The sequence below is a fragment of the Scyliorhinus torazame genome, chromosome 8 (assembly GCF_047496885.1).
Source record: "Scyliorhinus torazame isolate Kashiwa2021f chromosome 8, sScyTor2.1, whole genome shotgun sequence".
Classification (NCBI taxonomy): domain Eukaryota; kingdom Metazoa; phylum Chordata; class Chondrichthyes; order Carcharhiniformes; family Scyliorhinidae; genus Scyliorhinus; species Scyliorhinus torazame.
The window spans coordinates 153,064,976-153,080,747 of NC_092714.1; the positions used below are offsets into that span (position 1 = coordinate 153,064,976).

The following is a 15,772-nucleotide window of genomic DNA, read 5'->3' on the forward strand; positions in this document are numbered from 1 at the left end:
CCTTTCTTTCCGACATACTAACGTGGCTACATGTCAAAAGTATCTACTTGGCTGTAAAGCAACATTGTCTTCCTGAGGCTGTGAAAAGTGCTCGGTGGGTGTTATTTACTGTGTTATTTTTGCATTTGAAATTGTTGTTAAAAAATCACACATGCCTTAATAAAGTCTTTTTTTTAAAACTGCTCAGTGAATGCAAGTTTCCCTTAACATTAGTTCCCGCTACTCTATGAGTGCCCCTTCCGTTCCACTAAAGTGATACCCAGAGATGAACTTGTTCGGAAATGGCTACAAAATGCCAAAGCTTTGCTGTTTCGCTTTGGTTGGGTCATTGGTGTCATTAGCTAAAAGAAGTTCACTGGCTTTCCTGATTAGTGCTGCACTAAGCATTAAAGATCAAAGCATTGTGTGCTTGAGAACATCCATTCATTTTTAATGGTGATTAAAAAATCATTATAAGTTGTAGATCTGGCCGTGCTACAGGAGAATTTCTCCAAAGCTATTTTCTACTTAATTATCAAGCTATTTTTCTATAATGTTGCATATATTTGCACAGCAGTGAGTTTCAATGCAAGCTATTTGTAGCTTGCAATTAATTTAAACTGATATTGCACAAAAGACGTGAAGGTTAGCTGCAGTAATCAAATGAAAACACCTATTTCTCCAATTGTAAATGTTTAATTCAAAAGAATATTTTCTTGGAAACAGCATCAGCAATTAAGGTTAATTTGCATGTTCAACTCACTTAAATCAGAATAGCACAAATTGATATTGATAATGAAATGTGTGCCTGTGAGATTAGTGGTTAAATTTGCAAATAGGTCAGTAGTAGCATAACGAATGCTTTCCAGTGAAATAATAGTTTTTTAAAGTGCTATGACGGTATACGTGAATTAAAACCATGATTGTAACACAGCCTCTTCAATGCTTTTTTTATTCTACAGCTCAAAGTGACAGGGACAATCTTGTTTTATTTTGAACTTCAGAATTCGGGATGTACAAAGAAAGCAGTTTTTCTTCAGTCATCAATGGCTTTGGATTAGGGCCAAAGACTAGTTGAGGGAAGTTAATTGGTGCTTGCGCACATTTAGCCAGGAGTTTCCAAGTTTATTTGCCTGCCCCATAAGTGCATGATATTGGGTCTCGGACACTTATGTTAATCAGGTTATCAATATTTAAGGCTACAGTTAGGGTTAGAAGCCTCAATACAGAGAAGCGATTAAAGTGACAGAAAGCTTACAACATTGATTTTCTAGGATGATGTCAGGGGTGGAAACTATACTTATGAGATGAAACCTGGGACTGTTTCCATTGGAACAGTGAAGGCCAAGAGGATTTAATGTATGTCTTAAAGTGAAGAACCTTGATGGAGTGAATAGGGAAAGTTAATTTTCCCTGGTTCGAGGGTTAGTGGTAAGGAACCACCCAGTATAAAGCCTGAACAAGAAAGTTAGGAGAATTTTCTTTACATAGAAGAATGGAATGCTTTGCTACCAGGAGTGGCAGAGGCGAGTGACTACATCTTTTAAGAGAAAATATACATCCATCTTTGTGGCCTCGTTTCTCTTAAAGAGTTGAATGAAGGACCGAAGTCCAAGTTTAGGGATAAAAGAGATTTTGTTTCCTGATTTTGTTGAAAAGTGGCATAGTGCTGCTGCCTCACAGCGCCAGAGACCGTGTTAGATTCTGGTCTTGGCTGACTGTCTGTGTGGAATTTGCAAGTTCTCCCAGTGTCTGCGTGGGTTTCCTCCGGGTGTTCCAGCTTCCACCCAAAGTCCAAAGACAGCCACGCCTTAGTGTCAAAAGATATACAGGTTAGGTGGGGTTATGAGGATAGGGCGGGGGAATAGGCCTAAGTAGGCTGCTCTTTCAGAGGGCCAGTATAGACTCGATGGGCCAAATGCCCTCCTTCTGCAATGTAGAGATTCTATGGAAAAGGTGTGCCAAGTGACATTCTACAGGGTTTGTGTTCGAACCACTTTGATTTGCTTTTGACAGAAATTATCTGGATTTTGGAATTAAGGGCGCACCATCAAAATTTGGTGATACACACTAAGGCCTGCCAGTAGGACACTGGTGAGATCTACCAAAATCCAATCCAGTACTGAAAGCCTCAAGTGCAGCACCGGGAGTGGCCACTGCTCCTAATGACACTGGTACTGGGAACGGCTGGCCTCTGGCTGGTAAATCTCTGAGGTGGGACTTGAGGCAGCCTTTCTTCTGCTGGACGAGTTTCCCCAATTTTCTTCAAGGCGGGGAGGGACGGGGTGCATAGGTCACGCTGGAAATGTGTTGGAGCTTAGGTAACATTGATTAGGAAATAGGACAGGTAGAGTAGAAATGGATATGTACCTCGAATGATCGAGTGTGATCTTCCTTGCTGTAATGCTCCATCTCACCTTCAGTAAGGTCCCTGTTGGAGTGGAGCCAAATGACAAAAAAAATGGGAATCTGTTCAACCTCCACCGCCTGCAGGCTAGATCCGAGGTTGTCCCATCCTCTGTCATTGAACTACAGTATGCAGACAATGCTGACATCTACGCACACTCTGAGGCTGAGCTCCAAGCCATCGTCAACACCTTCATCCAGCCATATGAGAGCATGTACCTTACACTAAACATCTGTAAGACAAAAGTCTTCTACCAACCTGCCCCAACCACACAGCACTGACCCCTAGTTATCAAATCCACGACGATGCCTTGGACAACATGGACCACTTTCCATACCTTGGGCACTTACTGTCAACAAAGGTAGACTGGAAATGAAGTTGAACACCACTTTCAATGCACCAACACAGCCTTCAGACTGAGGAAAAGAGTGTTTAAGGCCAGGACCTCAGACCTGCCAAACTCGTGGCCTTCAGAGCAGCAGTGACACTCGACCTCCTAAATGGCTCAGCGATGTGGACTATGTATAACAGGCACCTCAAAACCTCTGGTGTCACCAGTGCTGCTTCCACAAGATCCTGCCATTAGGATGGGCACATCAATGTCAGTGTTCTCGCTCAGACCGACATCGCACAGCATTGAAGCATTGACCACACTCGATCAGCTCTAGTGGGCGGGCCACATGGTCCGCATGCCTGACACGAACTCGTCAAACAAGCGCTCTACTCAGAACTTGAACATGGCAAACGAGCCCGAGGAGGGTAGAGGAAATGCTTCAAGGATGCCCTCGAAACCTTCTCGAAAAGATGCACCATCCCCAACAAAACCTGGGGAATTCCTGGCCCAAGACTATCCGAAGTGGAGGAAAAGCATCCGGGAATGAGCCCAACACCTTGAATTTTAACACCTGAGAGTAACCTGAAGGCCAAACATCGACAGCAAAAGGAGCTCGTGGCAACCCGGGATACAACCACCTGAGACAGAAATTGGAGGTCATGCATTGGACTCCTCAGTCATCTAAGAACTTGTTTTTAATGTGGAAACAAGTAATCTTCAACTCCGAGGAACTGCCTATGAAGAACACACATTAACAAGGATATATTGGCTTTTAGGAGGGAGTGCATGGCAAATTTATTTGAATAATATTGGAGACTACAGGGGTAAAATTATGAGAATGAGTTGAATAGACTAGGCTTGTATTGCTCCAGTGTAGCAGAATATGGAGTGATCTAATTGAGATTAAGATGATTAAAAGAGCTAAGAATTAATCTTGAGGCTTTAATGGGTGAGCAGAGGTGAGTAGGCCTGGAAATTCCTGTGGCTGGTTTAGGGCTAAAGAGCTGGCTTTTAAAGCAGACCAAGGCAGGCCAGCAGCACAGTTCAATTCCTGTACCAGCCTCCCCGAATTGGCGGTGGAATGTGGCGACTAGGGGCTTTTCACGGTAACTTCATTTGAAGCCTACTTGTGACAATAAGCAATTTTCATTTTCATTTCATTTTTCAAATTCACACCACTGGCTGGCATGTTAATTTGCCTGCTCTATCCTGCCCCTGAGCAGTTTTTCTGGAGGAGGGTGTGTGCACCAGGGCTACCATTCACAAGGGCTGGGCGTGCAGTGCAGAATCCTTATTAAGGCCCGTTGTCCTGGCCCTCCCAGGGACTAATCCAGCTGCCTGGAGGCCACTTCCAGGTGGCAGACCAGATGGCCAGCACTCCAGGTGCCTTAGAGGTTCACCCAACCTCCATTCAGCCATAGGCTACATGGTGTAGTGACTTCCCTCCAAATGATGGCCTGGCTGCTGAGGGCCTTTTTTAACGTTTAAAAAGTGGGAGAGAAGGCCTCCATCCCGAGGAACCCTCTCATCTTCCTGAAAAGGCAGCCTGCTGCATCTTCAGTGCTTGAAGTCCTAGAGGACACCCTTTTCTGCTGAATCTACACCCCCAGTGATCTCTGAATAATGCTGTTATTTTAATACATGGTGACCACACAGTGAATTGAAGTAGCTGTGGGACTTTGTGACAGTGTGTGCAGCTGATGCACATACTGGTATTTCCACTCTTCTGGAGCATCTGTGACTTTGCATCTGAGTATATATGGAAGCTCTTCTCACATTGATTATTCTAAAGTTCATGTACTTTAAATATTGCAAAACATTCCTAATTCTGCATCCTCCAAAAATATAGGATACAAGTTCCAATCGATCAAACGCACATGCAATTAATGTATTTGTGCTATATATCTATTTTTACACAGGACTCAGCCCTTAGAAGCAGCAGGTTAACACCTATTCAAAAATACTACACAAATCAATACATTATATAAGCGTATTTGTACTCTCTGATTGGAAGTAGTTGAATCCTCGTAAAGAACATATTAGGGGCAGTGTTGGAAGTGGTTTCCTACTTGCCGACCTGAAGACCATTGCCATTGGTTTAGTTTGATTTTCCCATCGAAAGGTTCTTTGCTCATCGCATTAAGCTTCTTGTTGTTAAATGTTTGAAACTAAGTCTTCAGCCTTGCTTAAAAAAATAAATTGGAACAGACAACATGCACAGAAACATATATAGAAAATAGAAGCAGGAGGAGGCCTTTCGAGCCTGCTCCGCTATTCATTATGATCATGGCAGATCATCAAGTTCTATACCTGATCCCACCTTCCTCTACATATCTCTTGATTCCTTTAAGCTCCTCGAGCTATATCTAACTCCTTCCTGAAATTGCACAACATTTTGGCCTCAACTACTTTTTGTGGTAGTGAATTCCGCATACTCACCACAAATTTCTCTTCACCTCAGTCCTAAAAGATTTACCCTATATCCTCAAATTATGAACCCCTAGTTCTGGACTCCCCCATCATCGGGAACATTCTTTCTGAATCAACGCTGTCTAATCCTGTTAGAATTTTATAAGTTTCTATGAGATTCCCACTCACCCCTCTAAACTCCAATTAATATAATCGTAACCGACTTGATCTCCCCTCATATGACAGTGCCTCCAGCCCAGGAATCAGCCTGATAAACCTTTGCTGCACTTCCTCTATAACAAGAACATCAAACTGCACACAATACTCCAGGTGTGACCTCACCAATTCCCTATACAATTGCACTAAATCCTCTCGCTATGAAGGGCGACATACCATTTGCCTTCTTTACTGCCTGCTGTACCTGCGCACTTACTTTCAGCAACTGATGCAGAAGGACACCAAGGCCTGACTGAGTATCCACCTCTCTCAATTTACACCCATTCAGATAATAATCTGCCTTCCTATTTTCCTACTAAAGTGGAAAACCTCATATTTATCCACATTATACTGCATCTGCCATGCATATGCCCACTCATTCGGTCTGCCCAAATCCCGCTGAAGCGTCTCTGCATCCTCCTCACAGCTCGCCCTCCCACCCAATTTTGTATCATCTGCAGATTTGGAGATAATACATTTAGTTCCCTCATCCAAATCATTAATATATATACATGAACAGTTGTGGTCCTAGCACAGACCCCTGCGGTACCCCACGACTCATTGCCTGCCCATCGGAAAAAGACCCATTTATTCCAACTTTTTGCTTCCTGTCTGCTAACCAGCTTTCTATCCATCTCAAGACACTACCCACAAACCCATGCATAGTAATCTGCTATGTGAGACCTTGTCGGAGGCCTTCTGAAAGTCTAAATAAACCACATCCACCGGCTCTCCCTGGTCAACTCTACTAGTTACATCTTCAAAGAATTCTAATAGATTTGTTAAGCACAATTTCCTTTTGTAAATCCATGCTGACTTTGTCTAATTATACCAGTGCTTTCCAAATGCTGTGCTATGAAATCCTTGATAATGGACTCCAGCAACTTCCCCACTAATGCAGTTTGGCTCACTGGTCTATAGTTTCCTGTTATATCTCTGCCTCTCTTTTTGAATAACGGGGTTATATTAGCTACCTTCCAATCTGTAGGAACCATTCCAGAGTCCAAAGAGGTTTGGAAATTGACCATCGATGGATCTACTATTCTAGGGCCACTTCCTTAAGTACTCTGGGATGAAGATTATCAGGCCCTAGAGGTTCATACACCTTCAATCCCATTAATTTACCTAAAACTATTTCTTTACCAATAGTAATTGCCTTCAGCTCCTCACTAAAACTTGTGTTACTCAGAACTTCTGTTTTGTAAATAATTTGAAAATGCTTTGAATAAAAATATTTTTTAAAATAAATTAGGAGAAGGGAATGTGCAATGAGACCTGGGTGTCCTCGTACACCAGTCACTGAAGGTAAGCATGCAGGTACAGCAGGCAGTAAAGAAGACATATGGTATGCTGGCCTTTGTTGCAGGAGGATTGGAGTACAGGAGCAGTGATATCTTGCTGTAATTATACAGGGGCTTGATGAGGCCACACTTGTAATATCATGTGCAGTTTTGGTCTCCTTATCTGAGGAAGGATGGTCTTGCTATAGAGGGAGCGCAGCAAAGGTTTACAAGACTAATTCTTGTAACGCAAGTTCACGCTATTGAGTTGGATGATCAACCATGATCTTAATGAATGGTGGAACAGACTCGAAGGGCCGAATGGCCTCCTCTTGCTCCCATTTTCCATGTTTCTATGAACATGATTTCACCTCTCTGCCGGTCCCTGCTGTCTGGTGAAGCTCCTTGTTTCTGCTCTGCACGTGCCTTCAATAGATGCCCATGATGTTTTTGATTTACAAACCTATGTGACCAAAGGGGGACCTCAAAACCGAGCTGCACCACCCAAATGTTTATATTTTCTAATTGTATGTTGCTGCTTCCCCTACTGTACCTCCACTGTCTGTTCAAGATGAATCTTACTTCAACTTTATACCAAGTAACAAGTCAGGCATTGACTGTGGTTCTCTGAATTATCATTTGTTAATGGTCATTTTTTACCATTTATGTAGGGTGTGGGCAAAAACAAGATTGTTGACCATTTCCTGCATTTATTGAACAGACCCAGGGAATATTTACAGCTTCACAGGTAATTATTGACTGAACTGTTCAAATTATAAGTAGTATGCATTATTCTTGATTAACTTAAATTGCTTCAGGCCCAATATTTTGTTAGCCACTGCCCGAGCACAGTAATGCTTTCCCTAGAGCTGGGCATTACCATCAGTAACAATTTATGAGAAGAAAGACTCCAACTTTGGCTTCATCGTCTTAGCCCACCCCCTTCCCCCAGCACAGTCTCACCTCTTCCCTCCCACATTTTGGTTTCCCCTCTAAAATTTGTAATCAAGGATCCATAGGACCCTCCCTTCCTGCACCCTTATTGAGTATGCATTGCCACTCCTCATTCTTCCTATCAATAGCTCACAGGTTCCTGCATTGAACTTCATCTGCCATCTTGTCTCCTTGGTGGTGAGACAGAAGAATTAGAAGGAGGAGTAGGCCATTTGGTTCCTGCTGCACCACTCAATAAGATCATGGCTGATCTGTTTGTGTTGAGTTCCACATTCCCCCTCTACTCCTGATAGCTTTTGATTCCCTTGCCCAATGAGAATCTATATATAATAATAAGCAAAATTCTGCCGATGCTGGAATCTGAAACAAGAACAGAGGGCACTGGAAAAACTCAGCAAGTCTGCCAGCACCTCTCAGGAAAGAAACAGAATTCATGTTTCAAGTCCACAGACTCTTTGCCAGCCTCCGCCTTAAAAGTATTCAGTGACTCAGCCACCACCGCTTTCTGATGCAGAGAGTTCGAAAGACACACAACCCTCTTTGAGAAAAAACATTTCCTCATCTCTGTTCTACAAGGACGTCTCCTAATACTAAAACAGTGCTCCCTAGTTCTGGACTCACCCACAAGAAGGAACATGCTTTCAACGTCCAAAGACATTCAGGATCTAGGATAATTCAATCAAGTCACCTGTCTCTCTTCTTTTTAAAAAATATATATATTTTATTAAAGTTTTTCGATCAAACAAAAACAAAAATTTCCCATTTTACAACTTTGTAATAATATATACATTGATCGTTTTTTAAATAAATAATATGCTAACTAACGGCAACCGCCAACAACAAAATAAGAAACAACAGAAATAGTAACTAAAATAGTAACTTCGTAAGATCTAATATAAATAACTAATATATAAACACACACATAAAACCCCTGAGGACCCAAATGAGTTCCCCCCCCCCCCCCCACCCCGGGTTGCTGCTGCTACCTTTCCTATTTTCCCTTATCGCTCTGCGAGATAGTCGAGGAACGATTGCCACCGCCTGGTGAACCCTTGAGCCGAACCTCTTAGTGCGTACTTTATCCGCTGCAATTTTATGAACCCTGCCATGTCGTTTATCCAGGCCTCCACGCCCGGGGGTTTAGCTTCTTTCCACATAAGTAGAATCCTTCGCTGGGCTACTAAGGACGCAAAGGCCAAAACATCGGCCTCTCTCGCCTCCTGCACTCCCGGCTCATCTGCAACCCCAAATATAGCCAACCCCCAGTCTGGTTCGACCCGGACCCCCACCACCTTTGAAATTACTTTTGCCACACCCACCCAGAACCCATGCAATACCGGACATGACCAAAACATGTGGGTGTGGCTCGCCGGGCTTCCCGCGCATCTCCCGCACCTATCCTCCACTCCAAAACATCTACTCAGCCTTGCTCCAGTCATATGCGCCCTGTGTAGAACCTTGAATTGTATCAGGCTGAGCCTGGCACACGAGGACGAAGAGTTTACCCTACTTAGGGCATCTGCCCACAGCCCCTCCTCTATCTCTTCCCCCAGCTCCTCCTCCCATTTTCCCTTCAGCTCCTCCACCGTTGTCTCCCCCTCGTCTCTCATTTCCCTATATATATCTGACACCCTGCCATCACCCACCCATGCCCCCGAAATCACTCTGTCCTGGATCTCTTGCGACGGGAGCTGCGGAAATTCCCTCACCTGTTGCCTCACAAATGCCCTCACTTGCATATAGCGAACTGCATTCCCAGGTGGCAGCCCATATTTTTCTGTCAGTGCTCCCAGACTCGCGAACGCCCCGTCTAAGACCAAGTCCTTTAATTTCGCAATTCCTGCTCGCTGCCAAGATTTAAATCCCCCATCTATCCTTCCCGGGACGAACCTATGATTGTTCCTTATTGGGGACCACACTGAGGCACCCGTCACTCCCTTATGTCGTCTCCACTGCCCCCAAATTTTCAGAGTTGCCACCACCACTGGGTTTGTGGTGTATTTTTTCTGGGAGAACGGCAACGGCGCCATCGCCAGTGCTTTTAGGCTAGTTCCCCTACATGACGCCATCTCCAGTCTTTTCCACGCCGCTCTTTCCCCTTCCCTCATCCACTTACATATCATTGACACGTTGGCGGCCCAATAATAATCACTTAGACTCGGCAGTGCCAGTTCCCCTCTGTCCCTCCTGCGCTGCAGGAACCCCCTTTTACTCTTGGGGTCTTTCCAGCCCACACAAAGCTCATAATACTCTTGTCCACCTTTTTAAAAAAGGCCTTTGTAATCAGTACAGGGAGGCACTGGAACACACAAAGAAACCTTGGAAGAACCACCATTTTAACCACCTGCACCCTGCCCGCCAATGACAGGGGCACCATGTCCCACCTCCTAAAGTCCTCTTCCATCTGCTCTACCAGTCGTGCCAAGTTAAGCTTATGCAAGGTTCCCCAGTTCCTGGCCACCTGGATCCCCAAATACCGGAAATCCCTTGTTACCCTCCTCAACGGTAAATCGTCTATTCCCCTGTCCTGTTCCCCGGGGTGCATCACAAACAGTTCACTCTTCCCCATATTCAATTTATATCCTGAAAATTCTCCAAACTCCCTGAGTGTCTGCATTATCTCAGGCATCCCCTCCACTGGGTCCGCGACATACAACAACAAATCATCCGCGTATAATGACACCCGATGCTCTTCTCCTCCTCTAAGTACCCCCCTCCACTTCCTGGAGCCCCTCAGCGCTATGGCCAGTGGCTCAACTGCCAACGCAAACAGGAACGGGGACAGGGGACATCCCTGTCTTGTACCCCTATAGAGTCGGAAGTGGTCAGATCATTGCCTATTTGTAATCACACTTGCCACCGGGGCCCTGTACAGGAGCTGAACCCATCTAATGAACCCCTCTCCAAATCCAAATCGCCTCAGTACTTCCCACAGGTAGTCCCACTCCACTCTATCAAATGCTTTCTCTGCATCCATCGCCACCGCTATCTCCGCCTCCCCCTCCAGTGGGGGCATCATCATCACCCCCAGCAGCCTCCGTATATTAGCATTCAATTGCCTCCCTTTAACAAACCCCGTTTGATCATCATGCACCACCCCAGGGCCACAGTCCTCTATCCTCGACGCCATCACCTTGGCCAAAAGCTTGGCATCTACGTTCAAGAGGGAAGTAGACCTGTATGACCCGCACTGCAGTGGGTCGTTGTCTCTTTTCAGGATCAGCGATATCGTCACCTCCGACATTGTCGGGGGTAGTGTCCCCCTTTCCCTAGCCTCATTAAAGGTTCTCGTCAGAAGTGGGGCCAGCAGGTCCACGTATTTCCTATAGAACTCCACCGGGAACCCATCCGGTCCCGGGGCCTTCCCTGCCTGCATGTTCCCAATTCCTTTTACCACCTCCTCCACCTCAATCTGCGCTCCCAGCCCTGTCATCTCCTGTTCCTCAACCTTCGGGAAATCCAGCTGGTCTAGGAAACGCATCATTCCCTCTTTCCCTTCCGGGGGTTGAGCCTTATATAGCCTCTCGTAAAATACCTTAAACACCCCGTTCACCCTCTCCACTCCCCTTTCCATCTTTCCCTCCTCGTCTCTAACCCCTCCGATCTCTGTCGCCGCCCCCCTCTTCCTAAGTTGTTGGGCCAGCAGCCGGCTCGCCTTCTCTCCATATTCATACTGCACTCCCTGTGCCTTCCTCCATTGTGCCTCCGCCTTACCCGTGGTCAACAAGTCAAAGTCCATGTGCAATCTCCGTCTTTCCCTGTATAGCCCTTCATCTAAAGCCTCCGCATATTGCCTATCCACCCTCAAAATCTCCCTCAACAATCTCTCCCTTTCTTTACCCTCTTGTTTCCCCTTATGGGCCCTTATGGAGATCAGCTCCCCTCTAACCACCGCCTTCAGCGCCTCCCAGACCACTCCCACCTGGACCTCTCTGTCATCATTAATCTCTAGGTACCTTTCAATACATCCCCTCACCCGTACACATACCCCCTCGTCCGCCAACAGTCCCATATCTAATCTCCAGAGTGGGCGCTGTTCCTTTCCCTCTCCTACTTCCAGATCTACCCAATATGGGGGCATGATCTGAAATGGCTATAGCCGAATACTCCGTTCCTGCCACCTTCGGGATCAGCGCCCTTCCCAGGACAAAAAAGTCTATCCGGGAGTACACTTTGTGGACATGGGAGAAGAAGGAAAACTCTTTACTCCTTGGCCTAGTAAATCTCCAGGGATCCACTCCTCCCATCTGCTCCATAAAGCCCTTAAGCACCTTGGCCGCTGCCGGCCTCCTCCCGGACCTAGATCTGGACCGGTCCAGCCCTGGGTCCAGCACCGTGTTGAAGTCCCCCCCCATTACCAACTTTCCCGTCTCCAGGTCCGGGATGCGCCCCAACATACGCTTCATAAAACCCGCGTCATCCCAGTTCGGGGCATATACATTCATCAGCACCACCGCCTCACCTTGCAATCTGCCACTCACCATCACGTAGCGACCCCCACTGTCCGCCACTATGTTCTTCGCCTCAAACAATACCCGTTTCCCCACCAGTATTGCCACCCCTCTATTTTTCGCATCCAAGCCCGAGTGGAATACCTGTCCCACCCATCCTTTCCTTAATCTGACCTGATCCGCCAGTTTCAGGTGCGTCTCCTGAAGCATGACCACGTCTGCCTTGAGCTTCTTTAGGTGCGCAAGTGCCCTTGCCCTCTTAATCGGCCCGTTCAACCCTCTCACGTTCCACGTGATCAACCGGGTTGGGGGGCTCTTTACCCCCCCCCCCTCGTCGACTAGCCATCCCCTTTTTTAGACCAACTCCTCACCCGGTTCCCACGCACCCACTTTTCCCCCCGACGGCGCCCTCCCGTCCCGACCATCCCATCCCGTAACAGCTCCCCCTTCCCCTTAGCAGCAGCAACCCAGTTAACCCCCTCCCCCCTGCCAGATCCCTCTCGAGCTTAGTTGCTCCCCCCATATTACTTCTGGAAGTCAGCAAACTCTGGCTGACCTCGGCTTCCCCCGTTTATCCTTAGCCTCCCATCATGTGAGGCCCCCTCCTTCCTGCGCCCCCTTTTCCCGCCACAATTTCCATAGCGCGGGGACAAAACCCGCGCTTCCCTCTCGGCCCCGCCCCTGATGGCGCAGCTCCTTCTCTCCTTCCCCCTCCCCTTCCCCACCTGCGCCCATATTTCTTTGTGTCCCCCCCCCCCTTCGAGGGGAAAGAAATTTCCCCCCCCCCCCATCTGATTCACAGTCCCTTGCCACCACCTCACTACTTCATTTCAAACACTCTTTCTCCAATCTAGTCCAACTTCTCCTCTTCGATAAATGTCCACGCCTCTTCTGCTATCTCGAAGTAGTGGTGTTTCCCCTGGTGTGTAGCCCACAGTCTTGCCGGCTGCAACATTCCGAACTTCACTTTCCTCTTGTGGAGCACCGCCTTGGCCCGATTGAAACTCGCCCTCCTTCTCGCCACCTCCGCACTCCAATCCTGATGCACGCGGATCACCGCATTCTCCCACCTGCTGCTCCGTGTCTATTTCACCCATCTCAGGACCATCTCCCTGTCCTTGTAGCGGTGGAACCTCACCACTATTGCTCGAGGTATTGCTCCTGCCTTTGGTCTTCTCACGAGGACTCGATACGCTCCCTCCACTTCCAGGGGGCCCGTCGGGGCCTCAGCTCCCATTAAGGTATGGAGCATTGTGCTCACATACGCCCCAACGTCCGCTCCCTCTGCCCCTTCGGGAAGACCCAAGATTCTTAAGTTCTTCCTCCTCAAGCTATTTTCCAGGGCTTCCAGTCTCTCCATACACCTCTTATGCAGTGCCTCGTGCGTCTCCGTCTTCACCACCAAGCCCTGTATCTCGTCCTCATTTTCGGCAGCTTTTGCCTTCACTCCACGGAGCTCCATCTCTTGGGTCTTCTGCGCCTCCTTTAACCCCTCAATCGCCTGCAGCATCGGCGCCAGCACCTCCTTCTTGAGCTCCTCCACACATCGTCAGAGGAACTCCTGCTGTTCCAGGCCCCATACCAACTGGCCTCCCTCCGCCGCCATCTTGCTTCTCACTTCCCTTCTTTGCCGCTGCTCCAGAGGATCCTCCGTAATCTGGCCACTATTATCTCTTCTGTCCATTCACATCCGGGGGGACTCCCTTCTATGTCGCCTCACAGTGGGTTTAGCCTTCGAAAATTGCCGTTGGGGCTCCCGATAAGAGCCCAAAAGTCCGTTAAAACGGGAGGTGCCGAAACGTGCGACTTAGCTGGTCATCGCCGCACCCGGAAGTCCACCTGTCTCTCTTCTAAACTCTGTCCATAGGATCCATTGAATCCCTACAGGGCAGAAGGAGGCCATTCAGCCCATCAGATCTGCACCGACCCTCTGAAAGAGCACCCTGCCTAGACCCACGCCCCCGCCCAAACCTATAACCCCACCTAACCTGCACATCCTTGGACACTTAATTGGCAATTTATCATGGCCAATCCACCTAACCTACACATTTTTGTACTGTGGGAAGAAACCCATGGAGACATGGGGAGAAAGTACAAACTCCACAGTCATCCAATGTTGGAATTGAACCCAGATCCCTGACATTGTGAGGCAACAGTGCTAACCACTCTGCCACCGTCCTGCCTAGTGGAAACAAGCCCAGCATTTCTAATCGAATAAACAAAATGGTATAATTTGAAGAGGGAGGCAAGACGAAAAAGACATTGTGCACAAACCTCCGAAGGTGACAGGGCAGGTTAATAAAGCAAATGGAATCCTGGACGGTGAGTGCTTACTTAGCCAACATTTATTCCATGCTGCCACTGCCCCTTTATCCCATGGGCTTCAGTTTTTGCTAATATGTGGTACTTTGTCAAACACCTTGTGATACAACAACAGCTGCTGGTGACATGCCAAAAGCAAAATTACTCAACTACTAGAGATCCAACCTATACAAGATAATTACTGTCACATTTGCGGACGTCACTAGATCACACGTTACATGCTCAGAACATCATTTCATACTGCCTCTAGCCAAATTTGGAGATGCTATTTTTTATTCCAATTTTACCTTTAAGTAGGTCAAAAGAAAATTCTATGCAAATCCCTGGCACTGCTTCAAAATTCAGTAATCTGAATAATTAGTAATGTTACAAAATATTTTATCTCAAAGTATTTTCTTGATGTGTAAGAATATAACATATCAAGTGTAAAGTTTACTTCTGACATTCTGTGCTCAATGTAGGTTATGCTGCACATTTTGAATTAAGATAATGGTCAGGAAGGCCGCAAAGTGTATGTCCTTAGATTAGCAGTTATTTTTAAGCCAGGCTGTGCACGAAATACAACTTCTGGCAAATTCAAGGTTGAACGGAACATTTGAGTAACAAATGAAACTGGGACACCTGCAGTGCAGCTGTGCTTCTAAAAATATTCCAGGCCATTATCTGCATTCCAAGTGAAGCTAGTTGTGAAATTCTTGCTGATTTCTGTCTGGCTTGTCTACCTCCCAGTGACTGAAGAATCACAAGACTGTTTTCTCCTTGTTCAGTCATTAACTAGAATTTAGATGTTCTAAATTGATAAAAGTGTGGTCCTACTTTTGAATTAAATGAAATGAAATGAAAATTGCTTATTGTCACAAGTAGGCTTCAAATGACGTTACTGTGAAAAGCCCCTGTCGTGTTGGGTGTTCTGGTTCACAAACAAGCCAACAATGCTGGAAGTGGTGTAACCCTATTTTATTAACTGTTCAACTATGCTAACATACTGTAAAAATGGGTATAAGCAATACCAGCTTAACTGTGGACCCTTTCCTATCACTAGCTATGGTGAGGCACTCAGCACATGGTGAATGTCTGTGATGCAGGCTGTGAGCTCTGTGCTCTGAGCTGGCTGCTGCTAGAATGAGCGGGAACTCTCCTGTCCCCTGTCTTTACAGTGCTTGTGCTCTCACTGGTGATTGGCTGTGGTGTTATGTATGCTGGTTGGTCCTACTGCATGTCCATCAGTGTGTGTGTGTGATTGCACCATAATGTACTGATGTATATTATGACAGCCCCTAATCGCCACATTCCGGCGCGTGTTCGGGAGATTGGCACGGGAATTAAACCGTGCTGCTGACCTGCCTTGGTCTGCTTTAAAAGCCAGCTATTTAGCCCAGTGTGCTAAACCAGCCCGGTGACGTCAGAAAAAGTGTATTTA

At 46.7% G+C, this 15,772-nt stretch overlaps 1 protein-coding gene across 1 annotated transcript in view; it reads left to right on the plus strand.

Annotated features, from left to right (window-relative positions):
• Positions 1–15,772, plus strand: part of vwa8 (von Willebrand factor A domain containing 8) — a 625,928-nt gene that overhangs the window by 314,930 nt on the left and 295,226 nt on the right. The window contains exon 21 of the mRNA XM_072514383.1: positions 7,297–7,373. Coding sequence (XP_072370484.1) covers positions 7,297–7,373 — 77 coding nt within the window. The remainder of the gene's footprint in view (positions 1–7,296; positions 7,374–15,772) is intronic.